At 40.6% G+C, this 18,989-nt stretch overlaps 1 protein-coding gene across 2 annotated transcripts in view; it reads right to left on the bottom strand.

The window, feature by feature from the left end:
* The window catches only part of fer (fer (fps/fes related) tyrosine kinase), a 37,225-nt gene extending 19,942 nt beyond the window's left edge, over positions 1-17,283 (bottom strand). For both annotated transcript variants that reach the window (XM_035776628.2, XM_035776629.2), the window contains exons 1-8: positions 17,134-17,283; positions 11,886-12,194; positions 11,189-11,362; positions 10,882-10,981; positions 10,224-10,407; positions 2,606-2,743; positions 745-864; positions 483-605 (exon numbers count right to left, since the gene is read on the bottom strand). In XM_035776628.2, coding sequence (XP_035632521.2) covers positions 483-605; positions 745-864; positions 2,606-2,743; positions 10,224-10,407; positions 10,882-10,981; positions 11,189-11,362; positions 11,886-12,095 — 1,049 coding nt within the window. In that variant the 5' untranslated portion in view covers positions 12,096-12,194; positions 17,134-17,283. The remainder of the gene's footprint in view (positions 1-482; positions 606-744; positions 865-2,605; positions 2,744-10,223; positions 10,408-10,881; positions 10,982-11,188; positions 11,363-11,885; positions 12,195-17,133) is intronic.
* Positions 17,284-18,989: the final 1,706 nt, after the last annotated feature.

The raw sequence follows: 18,989 nt of genomic DNA, 5'->3' as shown, positions 1-18,989 counted from the left end.
TATATATATATATATATATGTATGTGTGTGTGTATATGTATATATCTATATATATACACACACACACATATACATATATACACACACACACACACACACACACACACACACACACACACACACACACACACACACACACACACACACACACACACACATATATATATATATATATATACACACAAACACATGTACAAAGTATTGAGATAAACTTTTGTTATTGACCAAATGCTTATTTTCCACCATAATTTTCAAATAAATTCATTAAAAATCCTACAAATGTGATTTTCTGGATTTTTTTTCTCTCATTTTGTCTGTCATAGTTGAAGTGTACCTATGATGAAAATTACAGGCCTCTCTTATCCTTTTAAGTGGGAGAACTTGCATAATTGGTGGCTGACTAAATACTTTTTTGCCCCACTGTATATACACCAATTAATTGTGTATTATAGCCTGATTAATCAGACAAGGTAGCAACGTACTCAGATTTCCTTTCACATGTTCTGGTGGACTCCTCGATCTTGTTCTCCAGGTCCTGCATAAGATCCTCCTTGCTGCGTAGGCTCTGCTGAGTGAGGACCAGCTCATCTGATGTGGATTTTAGCCTGTGGAAGAAGATGGATGGATCTCAAAAGTCCTTCCTTGATTCCTCACAACATCCTCCCACCTTCTTTTCAAAACATCAGCGCGAGACAGGGTCAATGACCGCAATACTCTCCTCCCTTCATACATTGTTGTACTCACATCGCTTGTAAACTGTCTGCAGTCAAATTGTTCCATAGGATCTCGTTTGCTTGAAGATTCTCTGTTTCCTCCAGCAGTGAAATGTCAAATTCTACATTCGGTTCTTTGGTTTCTGGAGACCTGGAAGATTACATCTCATGTTAACCAAAATCATTTAAAATGGGGACAAACGTACTGTTACTTCAATGAAAATACCCCAAAACTATTTTGGGGCATTTGTTTTATTAGTCCATTGATGATATAGTCCCAAAATTATCTTTTGGTATTTGTTTCATTAGTCCATTGTTGATATAGTCTCAATGTTTTGCATGTCAGCAATCAAGTTTTCAAGATATTTAACTTAAAAAAATACAGCAAGCTGTCCCATATGATGCAAAAAGCAGCATCATACGGGCCAGATTTGGGTATGTTGAAAGTTATGCATCTTGAAAACTTGATTGCTGACATGCAAAACATTGAGACTATATCAACAATGGACTAATGAAACAAATACCAAAAGATAATTTTGGGGTGGAATTTTCCTTTAAAGATGGGCTGAACTGACTGATTTAGCCTCTAGGTCAATCCTCCTCTTTAGGAAATGTAACTGAGAAAGAGAGTTGGGTCTTGGAGGCATGCTTTGATGTGGTTGTCTCGTGTGTGTGTGTGTGTGTGTGTGTGTGTGTGTGTGTGTGTGTGTGTGTGTGTGTGTGTACACGGGAAGCGCTTGTACACACTGCCAAAACAGTACACAATTAGTCACTCACCCTTCTAGATAACTTGAAACAGTCTAATCAGGTCGAGTCTGGAAGTAGCTTCCTTCGCCAATTAGCTTCAGCCGGCTGTTGTGTGACCGTGGCAAACTTGGTTTGACTTTGGATAGCCTATCTGTGGGGCTAGTTAGGGACCGCCAATTAATTACACAATGTAAATGGGACAATATTTTCATGTTGAACACCTTTTAGTTGTATCATTAAATGCTTTCAATATTTGTATATGAATTTCCACAATATATAGTGGTTTTGAGGTTTATAATTAATTGAAACTTGGAGCTATTGAAATGTTAAAATATTGTCCCAATATTGAGTGTACAAAACATTAGAAATACCTTCCTAATTTTGAGTCCACCCCCCTCCTTGCTCTCAGAACAACCTCAAGTTGACTGGATGTCCTTTGGGTGTACACATAGGCAACTTTTGAGTGTGAAAAACCCAGCAGCGTTGCAGTTCTTGATACAACCCGGTGCGCCTGGCACCTATCATACCCCGTTCAAAGGCACTTACATCTTTTGTCTCGCCCATTCACCCTCTTAATGGCACACATACACACTCCATGTCTCAATTGTCTCAAGGCTTAAAAATCCTTCTTTAACCCGTCTCATCCGGTTCATCTACACTGAATAAAGTGGATTTAACAAGTGACATCAATAAGGGATCATAGCTTTCACCTGGTCAGTCTATGTCATGGAAAGAGCAGGTGTTCATAATGTTTGGTACACTCATTGTACATTGTGTAATTTACTGTTAGTCCTTCACTTGCACCATAGGGATATCCAAAGTCAAACCAAATTGACCATGTGCATTACGATTGGGTCTTGAAGATTACTTGGGTGCTGCCAAATGTGGGCAGGATTGAAATAACCCCAACCCAAAGAAAACGGTGGCGTTCCCTTAATTCTGTGACATTTTTCCCCCTAATCATCTCACAAATCTCAGATTTTGGACGAGACTGACTTTATGACCAAAATGATCCTATTTACCCTTTGTAGTCAATTTTGACACTAGAATAAATGTTTATGACTCATCAATGCCACATGGCTGTTTTCAACCAGAGAAGTTGGTTTTTCAGTTCAGTCTCTAAGGCAAAATCACTAAAAACCTACCTGTAGACCTCAATGAAGTGTTCATACTCTGACACAGGGTCAATTTGGTCGATGGACGTGTGTATTTCTTTGTGGACCTTTACTATTTCATCAGTTAAGAGACTGGTAATTTCACTGTATTCCTCCAAAATCCCCTTCCTGAAAATGACATAAAACACAGTTAGAATACGCTCAATTTATCTATTAGTATAAATCTCTATGAAATATATTATCCAATAACTAAAAATATTGAATACATATTTCTTTGAAGTCGGTGGACCAAACTGAAAGCCAAAGACTCAAGTGCAACTCTCCACCGTGTTGCGGGAAATGGAATGCAGGGGAGGGGGATAGTTGTTTCGAATACAGCCTAAGTGTCGTTGCAATTTGCCAAACTTCCACAAGGGGGAAAGTTAGAAATAGTTGCTTAAAGTAAAACAGCACCCCAAAACCACCTTTTGTTATTCGGTAAATTAGCCCATTGCTGATATAGTCACAAATTCTTGTCAGCAATCAAGTTTAAGATACATAGCTTTTCAAATACATAAATACAGCCGGTATGATGCATTTAGCATCATATGATGCCGGCTGTAAACAAATACCAAAAGATAGTTTTTGGGTGCAATTTTATTCAATGTTGTAGTACTCGAGTCCGGTCTCGAGTACTACAAACATCTAAAAGTACTACAAGTACTTGAGTACTACAAAAATTCCCAGTTTATGCTAGCTAGCTGCTAGTAGGATGTCATGTTATGCCATTGGAGTGGGTGAGTGACTGACGTTTGTTTACATTGTTTTTCTGAGTCTATACACAGCTAGAGATGCAGGTGTGATTTGGTAAGCTGGCAAGAACCCCTGTCATCCAGTTAGCACATGTCTTGCGTTTGCAAATTCCCTCTGGCGATCTACTCCGATTTCAGAGCACTCTCATCTGAGTGTGCCAGAGCGCAGAACTGATACATTTACGAACACACAACACCTGCTGAATATGACAGGTGTCAGTAAACGTAGGCAGTGGTGGAAAAAGTCCTTCAGCAAAAGTTAAGATGCCTCAATAGAAAATGACTCAAGTAAAAGTAACCCAGTAAAATTCTGCTTGAGTAAAAGTATAAAAGTATTTGGTTTAAAATATACTTAAGTATCAAAAGTATAAATAATTTCAAATTCCTTATATTAAGCAAACCAGATGGCACCATTTTCTAGTTTTTTAATCCAACATTCAGACATAATTTACAAACAAAGCATTTGTGTTTAGTGTGTCCGCCAGATCAGAGGCAGTAGGGATGACCAGGGATGTTCAGTTGATAAGTGCATGAATTTGACTATTTTCCTGTCCTTCTAAGCATTCAAAATGTAACAAGTACTTTTGGGTGTCAAGGAAAATGTATGGAGTAAAAAGTACTATATTTTCTTAAGGAATGTAGTCAAGTAAAAGTAAAAGTAGTCAAAAATATAAATAGTAGACCTCCCGAGTGGCGCAGTGGTCTAAGGAACCACATCGCAGTGCTAGCTGTGCCACTAGAGATACTGGGTTCGAGTTCAGGCTCCGGCGCACAACTGGCCCAGCGTCGTCTGGATTAGGGGGGGTTTGGCCGGCAGGGATGTCCTTGTCCCATTGCGCACTAGCGACTCCTGTGGCGGGTCGGGCACAGTGCACGCTGAGACGGTTGTCAGGTGTACGGTGCTTCCTCCAACACATTGGTGCGGCTGGCTTCTGGGTTAAGTGGGCATTGTGTCAAGAAGCAGTGAAGCTTGGTTGGGTTGTGTTGTGTTTCGAAGGACGCACGGCTCACGACCTTCGCCTCTCCCGAGTCCGTACGGGAGTTGCAGCAATGAGACAATTGGATACCACGAAATTGGGGAGAAAAAGGGGTAAAAATATATAAATAGTAAAGTACAGATACCCCAAAAAACTACTTAAGTAGTACTTTAAAGTATTTTTAATATAAGTATTTTAAACCACTGAATGTAGGCAAAAAAAAGTAATCGTTGGTCAAGAACGCTCAAGATAACATGTAAACAGCCTAACCAGCTCTGCTACAGAGAGTAAAATGGTCAGAGGCGTGTTCTCATTTGTGTCTGGAAATAGCTAGCTAGCCAACTTTAGTCAGTTAACTTGGGTGCATGGTTGGGACAAGAATGCATTGGCAGGCAAGCTGCAGAAAGACAAGGAGGCTACAATTTCCCATCGTTTATCAGTGCAATTTTGACGTCAAACTAGCTGAAAAAGTTTGAGAGGGTATATCTGATGTTCTTTCATTAGATTTTAGCTCATCTTGCTCTGGCTAGCATTACTTGTTGATCTTGTTGATGTGCATAACTGAGGGAGAGAGAGCCTACCTTGTCATGGTTGTTTGATCAATAGGACTGTAAAGTTCTCAAATGTAAGAGGACTCCCGTGGTGTTTACATAATTGCAGAAATCCATTCAGGTGTATTTTGTGGCTTTTGGCAAATGCGTTCTAATGATCTAAAAGTCACGCTGTTGCAACTGCCTGTAAACACACAGTCCAGTTCAAAGTGAATGATGGCAGGCCCTTGTAGCAAATGGTTTGTTTGTATAAAGGCCTACTGTAGCTCTGATTGGCTATGGCACACCGGTCTGTGTAGACTCCGGTCCTAGACAAAACAGATGTTTTTATTCGGTTTTATTAATTGCAGTGTCTATTAATTGTCCAAACGCACAGCCTCTTTCCCGGTGTATATTACTATAGAATTTTCACAAATGCCTTAGTATACCTAATTACCAAACGTTCTAAGTGGTCGCTTGCCAGATTTTTTATTTTTTTGTACTATTTATTTTTTTAAGTGTCATTCCTCCTGTGGGTGTATATGAACAGATTTTAATAAGATTTAATGGTCGGTCAAATACTCTCAGTTCCACTTTAAATGCAACAATGTTTCACGCACATAAGTTATTTTCAAAGATATGGCTAACAGCAAGCGTGCTGCAATAAAATAAAAAAAACACAGTTCCAATCACCAGATGATGATCATTTAAAACTTCACTTCTTGTTGAAAGTTATTCTTGATAAGGGAGAAGCTAACAAATTAGCGACAACATCCTCTTTGATAACACCTGCTGCAGTCGCTACAAACTAGACGACAACAAATGCTAGCTCGCTAGACCGTGGGGAAACTACTGCTTGCTATTGCGCGATGACCTGTTGCCTTCAAGGCAGAAGTTTCCATACAATTTTGCAAAAACGGTCTCACCCATTAAATCAAAATGTGATTGGTTGATTCCACTGTCACTCCAAAACGCTGCCCTAATACAGATGAATGGCAGATGCCTTTATCTAGCGTCTGATGGCCTAGCCAAGGGCTGACTAAACTAGCTAGATTTATCTCTTCAGAAACAAGCAAAAAAAATCCTGATTGGATCTTTTTTTCCCCTTCAGTGTTAACAAAAACTGAAGAGATGAAATCAGATCCTCATTGAAAATTATAATTATCATTACAATCATTATTTTATAAATCCTTCGCCCTTCTCTGAAGGCGTAGTCGGTCCTCATTGTTCCCCACTGTGTTTGGGTTAGTAATAATTTGTAGTGTTTTCTATTTTCACTATTCTGAATGTCTAAAGCATCCATATGTTGTCCTGAAATATGAACACAGAAATACTGGACATTTTGGACTCGTATTATGGTGGTGATTTGACTAAATTAAAATCATGGTCTTGAACTGGACTCGCATTTTTCATTTAACCCTGTCTTGGTCTTGAATCGGTCTCACTTTAGGTGGTCTCGAAAACTGGTTTTACATTAAAGCAACTATTTCTAACTTACTCCTTGTGGATTGCTGACATGCAAAACATTTTGGGACTATGTCAATAATGGACTAATTAAACAAATACCAAAAGATAGTTTGGGGGTAGAATTTTCCTTTAACTTGTTTACTGTAGGGGGCAGTATTTTGATTTTGCTCCAGTTTCAACTGTTCTGCCTTACTATTATTCAACCATGCTCGTCATTTATGAACATTTGAACATCTTGGCCACGTTCTGTTATAATCTCCACCCGGCACAGCCAGAAGAGGACTGGCCACCCCACATATGCTCTCTCTAATTCTCTCTTTCTTTCTCTCTCTCGGAGGACCTGAGCCCTAGGACCGTGCCCCAGGACTACCTGACATGATGGCTCCTTGCTGTCCCCAGTCCACCTGACTGTGCTGCTGCTCCAGTTTCAACTGTTCTGCCTTATTATTATTCGACCATGCTGGTCATTTATGAACATTTGAACATCTTGGTCATGTTCTGTTATAATCTCTACCCGGCACAGCCAGAAGAGGACTGGCCACCCCACATAGCCCGGTTCCTCTCTAGGTTTCTTCCTAGGTTTTGGCCTTTCTAGGGAGTTTTTCCTAGCCACCGTGCTTTTACACCTGCATTGTTTGCTGTTTGTGGTTTTAGGCTGGGTTTCTGTACAGCACTTTGAGATATCAGCTGATGTACGAAGGGCTATATAAATAAATTTGATTTGATGTATGGATGAAAAACGTACCCAAATGATACTGCCTATTTCTCAGGCCCAGAAACTAGAATATGCATATAGTTGTCAGATTAGGATAGAAAACACTCTAAAGATCCCAAAACTGTGACAATTTTGTCTGTGAGTATATCAGAACTGATATTGCAGGCGAAAACCTGAGGAAAATCCAACCAGGAAGTGCTGTTTTTTCTGAAACCTCTGTTCCATTGCCTGCCTTCGCTCCATTTAAAGGGATCTCAACCAGATTCCTTTTCCTATGGCTTCCCCATGGTGTGAACAGTCTTTAGACATAGTTTCAGGCTTTTACTTTGAAAAATCAGCGAGAAAGATCACATCGCGTCATTGTATGGCTGGGTGCCAGCAGCGTTTTGCATATGCAACAGCTTGAAGCAGACATTTTATCTCTCTCTCCTATTGAAGATGCTACAGTCCCGGTTGAAATATTATTGATTATATATTGTAAAAACAACCTGAGGTTTGATTATAAAAAACGTTTGACATGTTTCTACGAACTTTACGGATACTATTTGGAATTTTCGTCTGCCTGGTTGTGACCGCTCGAGCCTGTGGATTTCTGAACATAACTTGCCAACCAAATGGAGGTATTTTGGATATAAAAACAATCTTTATAGAACAAAAGGAACATTTATTGTGTAACTGGGAGTCTCGTGAGTGCAAACATCCGAAGATCATTCATTTTATTGCTTTTCTGACTTTCGTGACCAATCTACTTGGCTGCTAGCTGTTTGTAATGTTTTGTCTACTGAAAGAGATGTCTTTACATAAACTATTCATTGACCTGGCCAAGGCTTTCGACTCTGTCAATCACCACATCCTCATTGGCAGACGCGATAGCCTTGGTTTCTCAAATGATTGCCTCGTCTGGTTCACCAACTATTTCTCTGATAGAGTTCAGTGTGTCAAATCGGAGGGCCTGTTGTCCGGGCCTCTGGAAGTCTCTATTGGGGGTGCCACAGGGTTCAATTCTTGGACCGACTCTCTTCTCTGTATACATCAATGATGTCGCTCTTGCTGCTGGTGAGTCTCTGATCCACCTCTACGCAGACGACACCATTCTGTATACTTCTGGCCCTTCTTTGGACACTGTGTTAACAACCCTCCAGACGAGCTTCAATGCCAACACTCCTTCCGTGGCCTCCAATTGTTCTTAAATACAAGTAAAACTAAATGCATGCTCTTCAACCAATCGCTGCCTGCACCTGCCCGCCCGCCCGTCCAACATCACTACTCTGGACGGGTCTGTCTTCGAATATGTGGACAACTACAAATACCTAGGTGTCTGGTTAGACTGTAAACTCTCCTTCCAGACCCACATCAAACATCTCCAATCCAAAGTTAAATCTAGAATTGGCTTCCCATTTCGCAACAAAGCCTCCTTCACTCATGCTGCCAAACATACCCTTGTAAAACTGACCATCCTACCGATCCTCGACTTCAGCGACGTCATTTACAAAATAGCCTCCAATACCCTACTCAATAAATTGGATGCAGTCTATCACAGTGCCATCCGTTTTGTCACCAAAGCCCCATATACTACCCACCACTGCGACCTGTACGCTCTCGTTGGTTGGCCCTCGCTTCATACTCATCGCCAAACCCACTGGCTCCAGGTCATCTACAAGACCCTGCTAGGTAAAGTCCCAACCTTATCTCACCTCGCTGGTCACCATAGCAGCACCCACCTGTAGCAGGCGCTCCAGCAGGTATATCTCTCTGGTCACCCCCAAAACCAATTGTTACTTTGGCCGCCTCGCCTTCTAGTTCTCTGTTGCCAATGACTGGAACGAACTGCAAAAATCTATGAAACTGGAAACACTTATCCCCCTCACTAGCTTTAAGCACCAGCTGTCAGAGAAGCTCACAGATTACTGCACCTGTACATAGCCCATCTATAATTTAACCCAAACAACTACGTCTCCCCCTACTGTATGTATTTTGCTCCCCCATTATTTCTCTCTACTTTGCACATTTTTCCATTGCAAATCTACCATTCCAGTGTTTATTTTTTTATATATATATTTTTGAAACTTGCTGTATTGTATTTACTTCGCCACCATGGCCTTTTTTGCCTTTACCTCCCTTATCTCACCTCATTTGCTCATATTGTATATAGACTTATTTTTCTACTGTATTATTGACTGTATGTTTGTTTTACTCCATGTGTAACTCTGTGTTGTTGTACGTGTCGAACTGCTTTGCTTTATCTTGGCCAGGTCGCAATTGTAAATGAGAACTTGTTCTCAACTTGCCTACCTGGTTAAATAAAGGTGAAATAAATAAATAAATGCTTGGTATGCTTTTGCTGAAAAGCTTTTTTGAAATCTGACACTGCCAGGTGGATTAACAACAAGCTAAACTGTGTTTGTGCTATATCGCACTTGTGATTTCATGAAAACTAAATATTTTTAGTAATTTAATTTGAATTTGGCGCTCTGCAGTTCAGCGGATGTTGACAAAAATGATCCTGCTAACGGGATGGGTGCATCAAGAAGTTAAACAGGACATCTGAAAATGCCTCTGCCTCCTAGTAATCCCTTGACAGCTATGAAATTATGTGATTAAGCCTCATCTGGGATCGTCCCACATGAAAACAATAACTCCTAACTCGCTATACTAAAATAATTCTGGATTTACGTAATTCCGAAGAATGTTTAAATTGCCTGACATGTTAGGGTGTTACAGATATGGTAATCTGCAGTGTGCTGCTGAACGTCTAGGTTGGACATTGCAGAAAAGGAGCACTTTGCACACAGTGACATATGCACCCAAGTGTGTTAACCAACAACATTTCAGCCCGTAGACCTTCATCAGTTGTTAACCTAAGAGTCGGGACCAGTAGTGCAGTAGAGGGTAAACACCTTTGTGGGAAAAATGCAAAGTATCAGGACTTAATTTACTCACTGCGAACAGCGTTGTTTACCTACCTTATTTTTCAATACTACATCACGTAACAAAGACGTAACATAGTAGCATGACTTAAAGTAACACATCATATAGAATTGAAACAAAGTAACCTAACATAAAGTAACCTAACATAACAAACACATCACAGTACATTGACCTCCAGCATCTTTTCAAAGCCATGAGTATGTTGTAATCCCTTCCCGAATCTCCGCTTGACACACTCACAGTGCACTGATCATCTCCTCCTGCATCTTCTGCAGGGAGTCGAGGAGGAGGGGCAGCGTGGTGTCGTGGTAGTGCTCCTGGTGGAGCTGGGCGCTCCGCACCGCCAGCACGTACTGGTTGTGGAGGTTGTGCAACTTCATAGTGGTCTTGTCGTAGCGCTCCCTCGCCTTCTCTGGCTCCTTGCCTGAAATCAAAACAAGAAGACATTTTTAATTTGTTTTATTTAACCTTTATTTAACCAGGCAAGTCAGTTAAGAACAAATCCTTATTTACAATGACGGCCTAGTGGGTTAACTGCCTTGTTCGGGGGCAGAAGGACAGATTTTTACCTTGTCAGCTCGGGGATTCGATCCAGCAACCTCTCGGTTACTGGCCCAACGCTCTAACCACTAGTCTGCCGCCCCAAAGAAATGCTGTGCTGCTGGTTTGTACGGAGGTTTAATTTGGTTGTGCCTCATCATTCGAGGGACATCATTGGGTGTGCCTCATCATTCGCCTCCCATGTCAGTCATACGATCTGCCTCCAAAGGTTTGGTGCGGTAGGTATCGATGCACTTCAGATGGTTTCTACTAAGACTTCATGCATTTCTAAGGAAAACTCCACTACGAAAACATATTCAACTTGAGCTTTCTGTCAATGTTCAGTAGAAATGTTTACCTTTCACCATTGCTTCTCTGTATTTTTCTTTGGCACTGTGGGCGTCCTTTGTCAATTGTCTATAGGTGCCCTTTAACTTCTCTAGGTCACTTTTTGTCACCTAGAAGAGATAATGTCAGAAACATCACATCGTCAACAAAAGCAACATTAGCATCTTTGACATAAGTAAAGTTCACCTCGTTTCTACTCGGACTACATGTGAAACACCTTGTCAACAAACGCTCCATAACCGTAAATAAAGTCAATGCACAGGGAGGATAGTGTATGAAGAAACGGTAAATGTGTGTACGGTGAGTGCATACAATACCTTGTTCATCTCAAACTCGATCTGTGTGTGGATGCTCTGGTAGCTCTTCTTGACCTGCTGCTTGTCTTTGATCATCATGGTGAGTCTGTGCAGAGGGCCCGAGTTCAGCTCCTCCGCGTGACACTTCATGATCTTACTCAGCTGTTCCGTCTGCTGGACCATGTGGGCCCAAGACTGGAGAGATGGAGGTGGAAGAAGATAGATGAGAGGGAGAGAAAGAGGGATATAGGAGATCGCAATGTCACGCCTGATTTCAGTATATAGGAAAATCAACTGGAACTTTAAGGCATGATGTATTGTGCAAATGTTTTCTTCTTCGAAGCAAAAGCATTTAACGCCTCCTGTAGAACACTTTCTACACAACGCTGTGGCTGATATCCCACTATAACCAACCCAGTTCCACACTCCCCTTCCAACATCCTGCTCAACAGCAGAAAAACAACCCACATTCATAAGTGTGGGATCCCCACTGGTAAAAACATCAGATAAAAAGGGAGATATGGTCTTTAATGAATCTACATGTTCACTGGTGTGTGTTGTGTCTAATAATATTGCATATCATTTTGGCTTCGGCGGTCAACAAACCACCATCTTATCATCTCCTATCTTGCCTTAGGTTGCTGTAGTCGGTGTTCACTGTTGGGTCTGTATTGTACCTGTCTTTACTGTGTATTGATATGTTTGAATAGGTTGATACCTTGGAAACGTTGCTGATGTAGTCCATCTGGGAGGAGTTGTCGTGCTTTTCCACCTGCTGGCTGATATTGAGGAGAAGTGAGGCGTACTCCTTGTCGCTCTTCACCCGTAGCGTCATGAAGCGCTTCACCGTCTCCAGCAGCTTCAGCTCCCAGTCCTGCAGCTTCAACAGCCCGTCGTGGGAGTTCCGCAGGTCCCGTCCGAACCCCATCGTCCCTCTTCCCTTCAGTCTTCCTCAAGGCACGCTGTTTAGGCTCACACTTCGCTGGGCCGAGAGGACGGGGAAATCACCCTCAGGTCTGCATCTTTCCTGGAAGGAGGATTGAGAGGGACAGAAAACTAAGCATTGATATTTGCACATACAGAAGCTATAGTACATGGGTGAAACCTATTTTTCTACAAAGTACAGCAAACAGTTTGTGGATGGTTTTCTATGACATAGCCTAAATAAAAAGGCACTCCTTTCATAAGCCAAACCCTTTATAGACTGCAACAGCCTGTTAATGGAAGAGGCAGAGTTCTCTGAAATAATGAATAAGGAGGGGAGGACGACCAGCTTAGCTCAGGAAGTGGGTGTGAGAACAGTGAACAGCACAAAACTGAAGCGTAACAAGAGACGCAACACATAGACTAGCCCTAGCCGCATCACACCACAGCTCTCAGGTAGGTAGCCTGTTAAACCACATGGAGACATTAAAACAAAGTTGATAGAGAGGCCAGAAACCATTGTTCGATATACTGTATCTACAACAACAGGATGTAGGCTGGTGAATTCTCTAACATGAGATATAAGGGTCAACCTTTATAGATAGATTCACTGTACCTCTGCTACTACTAGATATTTAATCTGTCTTTAAACCCCAGGGGGGAGAGCGCATTATCTCCGAGCCTTCTGTTCTGTTCCATTGTCTCACAATGAGTACAAAAAAAAAACAAGGTACCAAGAACATATCTTGAACTATCAGTTTTGGAAGATAAAAGGTTTGGCAAATACAATTTGTCAAAGATGTACCAAGCATCCCAGAGGGTAGAAAAATGTGGTTTACTATTTGGGAATGTGCTTGTGTGTGTCCCAGTAAGATCACACGTGCCACCCACTGTAGACTAATTGGAAAGGAACGTCTTCAAATAGTGTGCCTTGGTCTAATATTTGAAAACGTGCAATCTCCCTTATGAGAATGGAGCGGCTGAAATTCAGAGATGTAGAAACTCAACAAGAACCGCCTCATTCGTCAAGCAGACTTGTCTAACCTGTGTCATCAATGGGTCATAGCATAAATACCAGGACAATCACAACAAGAGGCTACTAAGCAAACACAAAAATGTCCTCCACATTCAGGAAACCTTTTTTCGTCTTGAATTGTAACAATTTAATGATACAGAAGATCATGGGAATTGTATTTAGGCTGTCCATGCAAAATCAAGTGGACGGAGTGTCAGGTTTTCGGTCACGGATCACAGTGAAATATTCAGGCTTGTTGCACATTCTTGGCATGATGATGTGAACACTGCCTGAAAGGAATTCAAAAGGCGTAATTTTACCACCCACAAGTCACAGGCTAACAAGGATGAGGTACATGACTCCACTCTACAGCGCGAGTACTGAAACTATACAGTTTATAGCTAATGTCTCTGGTTTACTTAAAAACAAGCTTTAAAATACCATTAGAGAAGCTGGATCAGAAGCAAATCTTTCACAGCGGAAGACAAAAGCATGAACCGAACCTCAAAATGATAACATAGGCCTTTTATCATTGAGGAAACCCCATAAACTGACATACACTAGGCTACTAAAAGTTAACTAGCTAAACAGGGACTTTGCCATTCTAGAAAAGCTTCTGTATTAGCCTAGGCCTAACAACCATGCATTTTTGTGAAACTTGATCTCCTGGCTACCACTTGCCCCTTACATTACTGTGAACAGTTAACATCCCCTTTACAAGGTGTCTTTGAACACTTACATGAAGCCACAGGCAACACCACACGTTTGACCTCAACAAAGACCATTTTCTAGAACACCTACCTTTAGTCAGAGAAGATCAAGGGAGCATCTTCAGGAACACAGACTACAGTGCATGTTCAAGTCATCAGTCGCCTACCAAATGTAAAAGCCACCAGCAAGTATCCAGAGAAAGAGTATGAAAGAAAACCACAAAGTGGTTATAATGCAATTGATGTAGGCCGGCCTAAGAATCAAGCCATGGGACACCAACAAGAGAACGCTAAGGGGGGCCGCAACTCCCTATTCTCAAACATCGTAGGTTATATGACAAAAAAAAATGGATTTTTTTGTATGTTTCAATGTGAGTTTTATCAAACTATAGGCCTAACTATGACCAGACTGATTCATCCCACTAAACTAAAGCCACAAAATGTCAGTGTCTGACTGATAGGGAGACAAACTTGGTGAAGGCAAACACCAACTAGGGATGGGGTAAGATCGATACAGTAGAGTATACTGTGACTACAAGTATCGATAAAAATGATAAAATAGCTAGGTAGTTATGTTAGCTAGCACTATACAGTTGTACCTGCGCCGAGACTCCAGTATTTCTCATCCTATAGTCATTTTTACATGTTTTAAAATGGTGTGCCAACATGTTTGAGTACTTTTTTCTTCCTAAACTCGTTTTCTAATGGCTCTCTCTTGTTCCTCTGCAAACTCCTATAATCTCTACCCGGCACAGCCAGAAGAGGACTGGCCACCCCACATAGCCCGGTTTTCTAATTTTTCCTAGGCTCTCTCTTGTTTGCTGTTCTGCAGCAGACACAGTGAGCAATATAAATTTGTTTGAACATCAAATTGAATAAAATCGCAGAATCTAAATCGCAAAAGCCAAACATAAAGAATAGAGATAAATATAGAATCGCAAAACGTATCACATGATATTGTTGGATGTCCCTGGCAATTCCCAGCACTACCACAAACGTACAAAAACAATGGAGTGGACTGCGAGAACACGTTTCAGCATTTGACATCCTGATAAACAAATACCATTGAATAGGTCTGTGTTAGTAGACATTTAACACCTTTCAAGGCTTTTTTTCTCTCCATGCTTCCTAATGCAAGAGAGCCGCAGAGCTGCGGACTTGGAGCTTCAGGAACAGGAAGCTGTAAACTGTGGTACACCTTCACCTTTTTCCCCTGACACAAAATGGTTGTTGGTTCCTCCATCATCCGGCAGGCAACATCTCAATACTTAGCCTTTAGGGTCTACAAAGACAACATTGAAAATTAAGCTTGCATAACTTACTGAGTCATCCACAATAAAGAAATAGCCTCTGACTGGCCATCTAGTGAATGTACAAGAGAGGGAGTTTGTTGTGTCACTTACGAGACAGATCACTTTGACCTGACAGTGTATCGTGACAACAACAAACCTTGGGTACAAAAAAGGAAATTCAACCAAAGCCAGCACATTTCATGAGCACATTTCATAAGCCCACAGATGTGAAAAACTTGTCAAACAATAAGTTAATGATAAAGATGAACAGCTCTCAATTTCAAACGACTCTTTGTAGTAAAAGATATAGGCTCTTTCCGTCCGAGCTTCACCATGGACTAATAAAGTTTCTATTGAGAGTTTCAGGACAAAGCTAGTCCCCTGTATATAGCCTTGTTATTGTCATTGTATTGTGTTACTTTTCATTATTTGTTACTTTAGTTTATTTGTATACATATTTTCTTAACTCTTTCCTGAACTGCATTGTTGGTTAAGGGCTTGTAAGTAGGATTTTCACAGTAACACCGGTTGTATTAGGCACATATGACAACTAAAGTTTGATTTGACCTAAATGAGGGACAACAAGCAAGGTGCAATGCCCGGACTATTTTCATGATTTAATGCAGCCTGGAACAGCTACAGTAAATAGGTGTCAAATGGGCCACAATGTTGTTGTTTTTTTTGACACATTTGGGGTTATTTTCCTCCCTAATGTGTGCAACAAATGACGAGTCAAACAGTGTGGTTGTACACTTGCACACAGGAGTATGACAGCGAAATGTCTTCATGTGATGTTGTTACAATCCTCTCTCACCAGCAATAACACAATTAGAGTGGGTGGTGGTGGGCTGCTGAAGGAGATCATCAGTGGGAGTTAGCTAAGCTCAACAAGGATTTGCTGTGTGCTACAGAACAGGGTCTGTAGGGAGGGTACTGCTACTTGAATACCCCATCTGAGCGAGCAGTCTAGTAAAGGAATGTCCTCATTCTTCTCACTGGTGTGGCATGAAAAGGTCATGGAACTCAAGGCTGACAGACAAACAGTGTCCCTGACATGAAACAACTGATGATGATACATTGTTTTCTGGATTTGCATTTCTAACCTGTGTGTATTAATGTAGGTGTATGCAAACACTGTTGCTAGCTAATATATTTCATTTGGCCAACGAATAGCCTATCTATGATGGGAGAGAATATTGGATACAGCTGGTTGAGTGTGACAAAAGGTTTTGTCAAGTCCTATTGGACCAGTTGGCTGTGATAAGGTTTGCTGTAACTGCATCCGTTCCCTCCGCCCATTTTGTAGCAATTCATAATACAGTACTTCACAGCAGCATTGAACTTTTACCCAATAATACTGGTTATACTGCAAACAAGTTGTCATATGTCAAAACCAGTTCTACTAAAACAATAACAATCATGATTAACTATTTGAAAGCTGACATAATTTGAACCGTTTCACCTAAAATGGCTATTTAACGTTACATGTTTCCCATCCCGAGGAAAGTTTGTGTTAACAATTATGCAGCAAAGCAAAGGCATTCGCTAGCTAGCAAGCTAGAACAACACAACAGCCAAATCTCCTAACAGTGCGGCGGTGCCTCTTCTTACCAAGTACAGTCCAGTAGTTAATTAGCAAGAGTAGGCTAACTAGCTAAATCTGAACATAATCTGATTCACATTGGCTAACTAGCAAACTATTTTAGCGGTAGCGTGCTAGGTAACGTTACCCACAGTGACTATTTTACGGGCGATAAACAGCTATGTATTATAAAAGGTCGCTATAATAATATCATGGCTAATTAAGTTATCCGTATTTTGATTAGCTTGCTAGCTAGCCCGCTAGGTAAACTTAGCTATTCCTGCTATTAATGTCGGATGCCTGGCTGGACGTTTTTTTTTTTTCTTTAGGAAAAAAATCTCCTAAACCATTTCTCGAGTGTTCGTTCTCTAGCAAATATCACATCTACATGTCGATTCCGTTCAAATAGACAGTTGATACAATCAATGGCAGATTGCACTCACTTTATACTGATAGTTTCTTTTCTCTTCTACTATTTCTCAGTGTTTCCTGATTCCTTGGAATTCTTCTTTTCTTTTGCTCCGCTGCCCGAGTTGGGATTCGGGAGGGGTTTCCGCTTCGAGCTCTGTACTGGTACCATCGGATTATGACGTGTGTGTAAAATATTGTGTTTTAGAAAGAAAGATAAAATGTTAAATTACACAGCTTTGATCCTGATATACAGTGCCTTCAGAAACTATTCATACCCCTTGATTTATTCCACATTTTGTTGTGTTACAGCCTGAATTCAAAATGGATGAAATATATGTTTTTCTCTCACCCATCGATACATAATACCCCATATTGACAAAGTGAAAACGTGTTTTTAGAAATGTTAGCAAATGTATTAAATTAAAATACAGAAATATCTCATTTACATAAGTATTCACACCCCTGAGTCAATACGTGTTAGAATCACTGTTGGCAGCAATTACAGCTGTGAGTGTTTCTGGGTTAGTCTCTAAGAGTTTTGCACACCTGAATTGAACAATATTTGGATGAACCAGGTTTTCCTCTGGAATTTTGCCTGTGCTATTCTGTTTGTTTTTATCCTAAACACTCCCTTTTCCTTGCTGATGACAAGCATACCCATAACATGATGTAGCCACCACCATGCTTGAAAATATGAAGAGTGGTACTCAGTGATGTGTTGTGTTTGCCCCAAAACATAACACTTTGTATTCAGGACATAAAGTTAATTTCTTTGCCACATGTTTTGCAGTTTCACTTTAGTGCCTTATGGCAAACAGGATGCATGTTTTGGAATGGTTAAAAACAATTATGTACAGACTTCCTTCTTTTTACTCTGTCAATTAGGTTAATATTGTGGAGTAACTACAATGTTGTTGATCCATGCTCAGTTTTCTCCCATTACAGCCATTAAACTCTGTAACTGTTTTAAAGTCACCATTGACCTCATGGTGAAATCCCTGGGCAGTTTCCTTCCTCTCCAGCAACTGAGTTACAGTAGGAAGGACGCCTGTATCTTTGTAGTGACTTGGTGTATTGGTACACCATCCAAAGTGTAATTAATAACTTCACCATGCTCAAAGGGATATTTAATGTCTTTATTTATTTAATTTATTTGTTATTTTACCAGGTAAGTTGACTGAGAACACGTTCTCATTTGCAGCAACAACCTGGGGAATAGTTACAGGGGAGAGGAGGGGGATGAATGAGCCAATTGTAAACTGTTGTCTGTTTTTTTAAAATTAAAACCTTATGGATCAAATCCCGTTAGCAGGATCGATTAGGCAACAGCCGGTGAAATGGCAGAGCGCCAAATTCAAATTCAATTATTAGAAATATTTAACTTTCATACAATCACAAGTGCAATACACGAAAATAAAGCTTAACTTCTTGTTAATCCAGCCACCGTGTCAGATTTCAAAAAGGCTTTAAGGCGAAAGCAAACCATGCTATTATCTGAGGACAGCACCCCATCAAACAAACACATGACAATCATATTTCAACCTGCCAGGCGTAACACAAGAAATAACGATATAATTCATGCCTTACCTTTGAAGATCTTCTTCTGTTGGCACTCCAATATGTCCCATAAACATCACAAATAGTCATTTTGTTCGATTAATTCCATCGTTATATCCCCAAAATGTCCATTTATTTGGTGCGTTTGATTCAGAAAAACACTGTTTCCAACTCGCCCAACATGACTACTAAGTATCTAATAAATTACCTGTAATCTTGGTCCAAACATTTCAAACAACTTTCCTAATCCAACTTTAGGTATTTTAAAACGTAAATAATCGATACAATTTAAGACGGGATAAACTGTGTTCAATAGCGGATCAAATGAAAG

Source organism: Oncorhynchus keta, chromosome 9 (assembly GCF_023373465.1).
Source record: "Oncorhynchus keta strain PuntledgeMale-10-30-2019 chromosome 9, Oket_V2, whole genome shotgun sequence".
Lineage (NCBI taxonomy): Eukaryota > Metazoa > Chordata > Actinopteri > Salmoniformes > Salmonidae > Oncorhynchus > Oncorhynchus keta.
The sequence above is the reverse complement of the archived record's forward strand: the minus strand, read 5'-3'. Positions and strand labels throughout refer to the sequence as shown.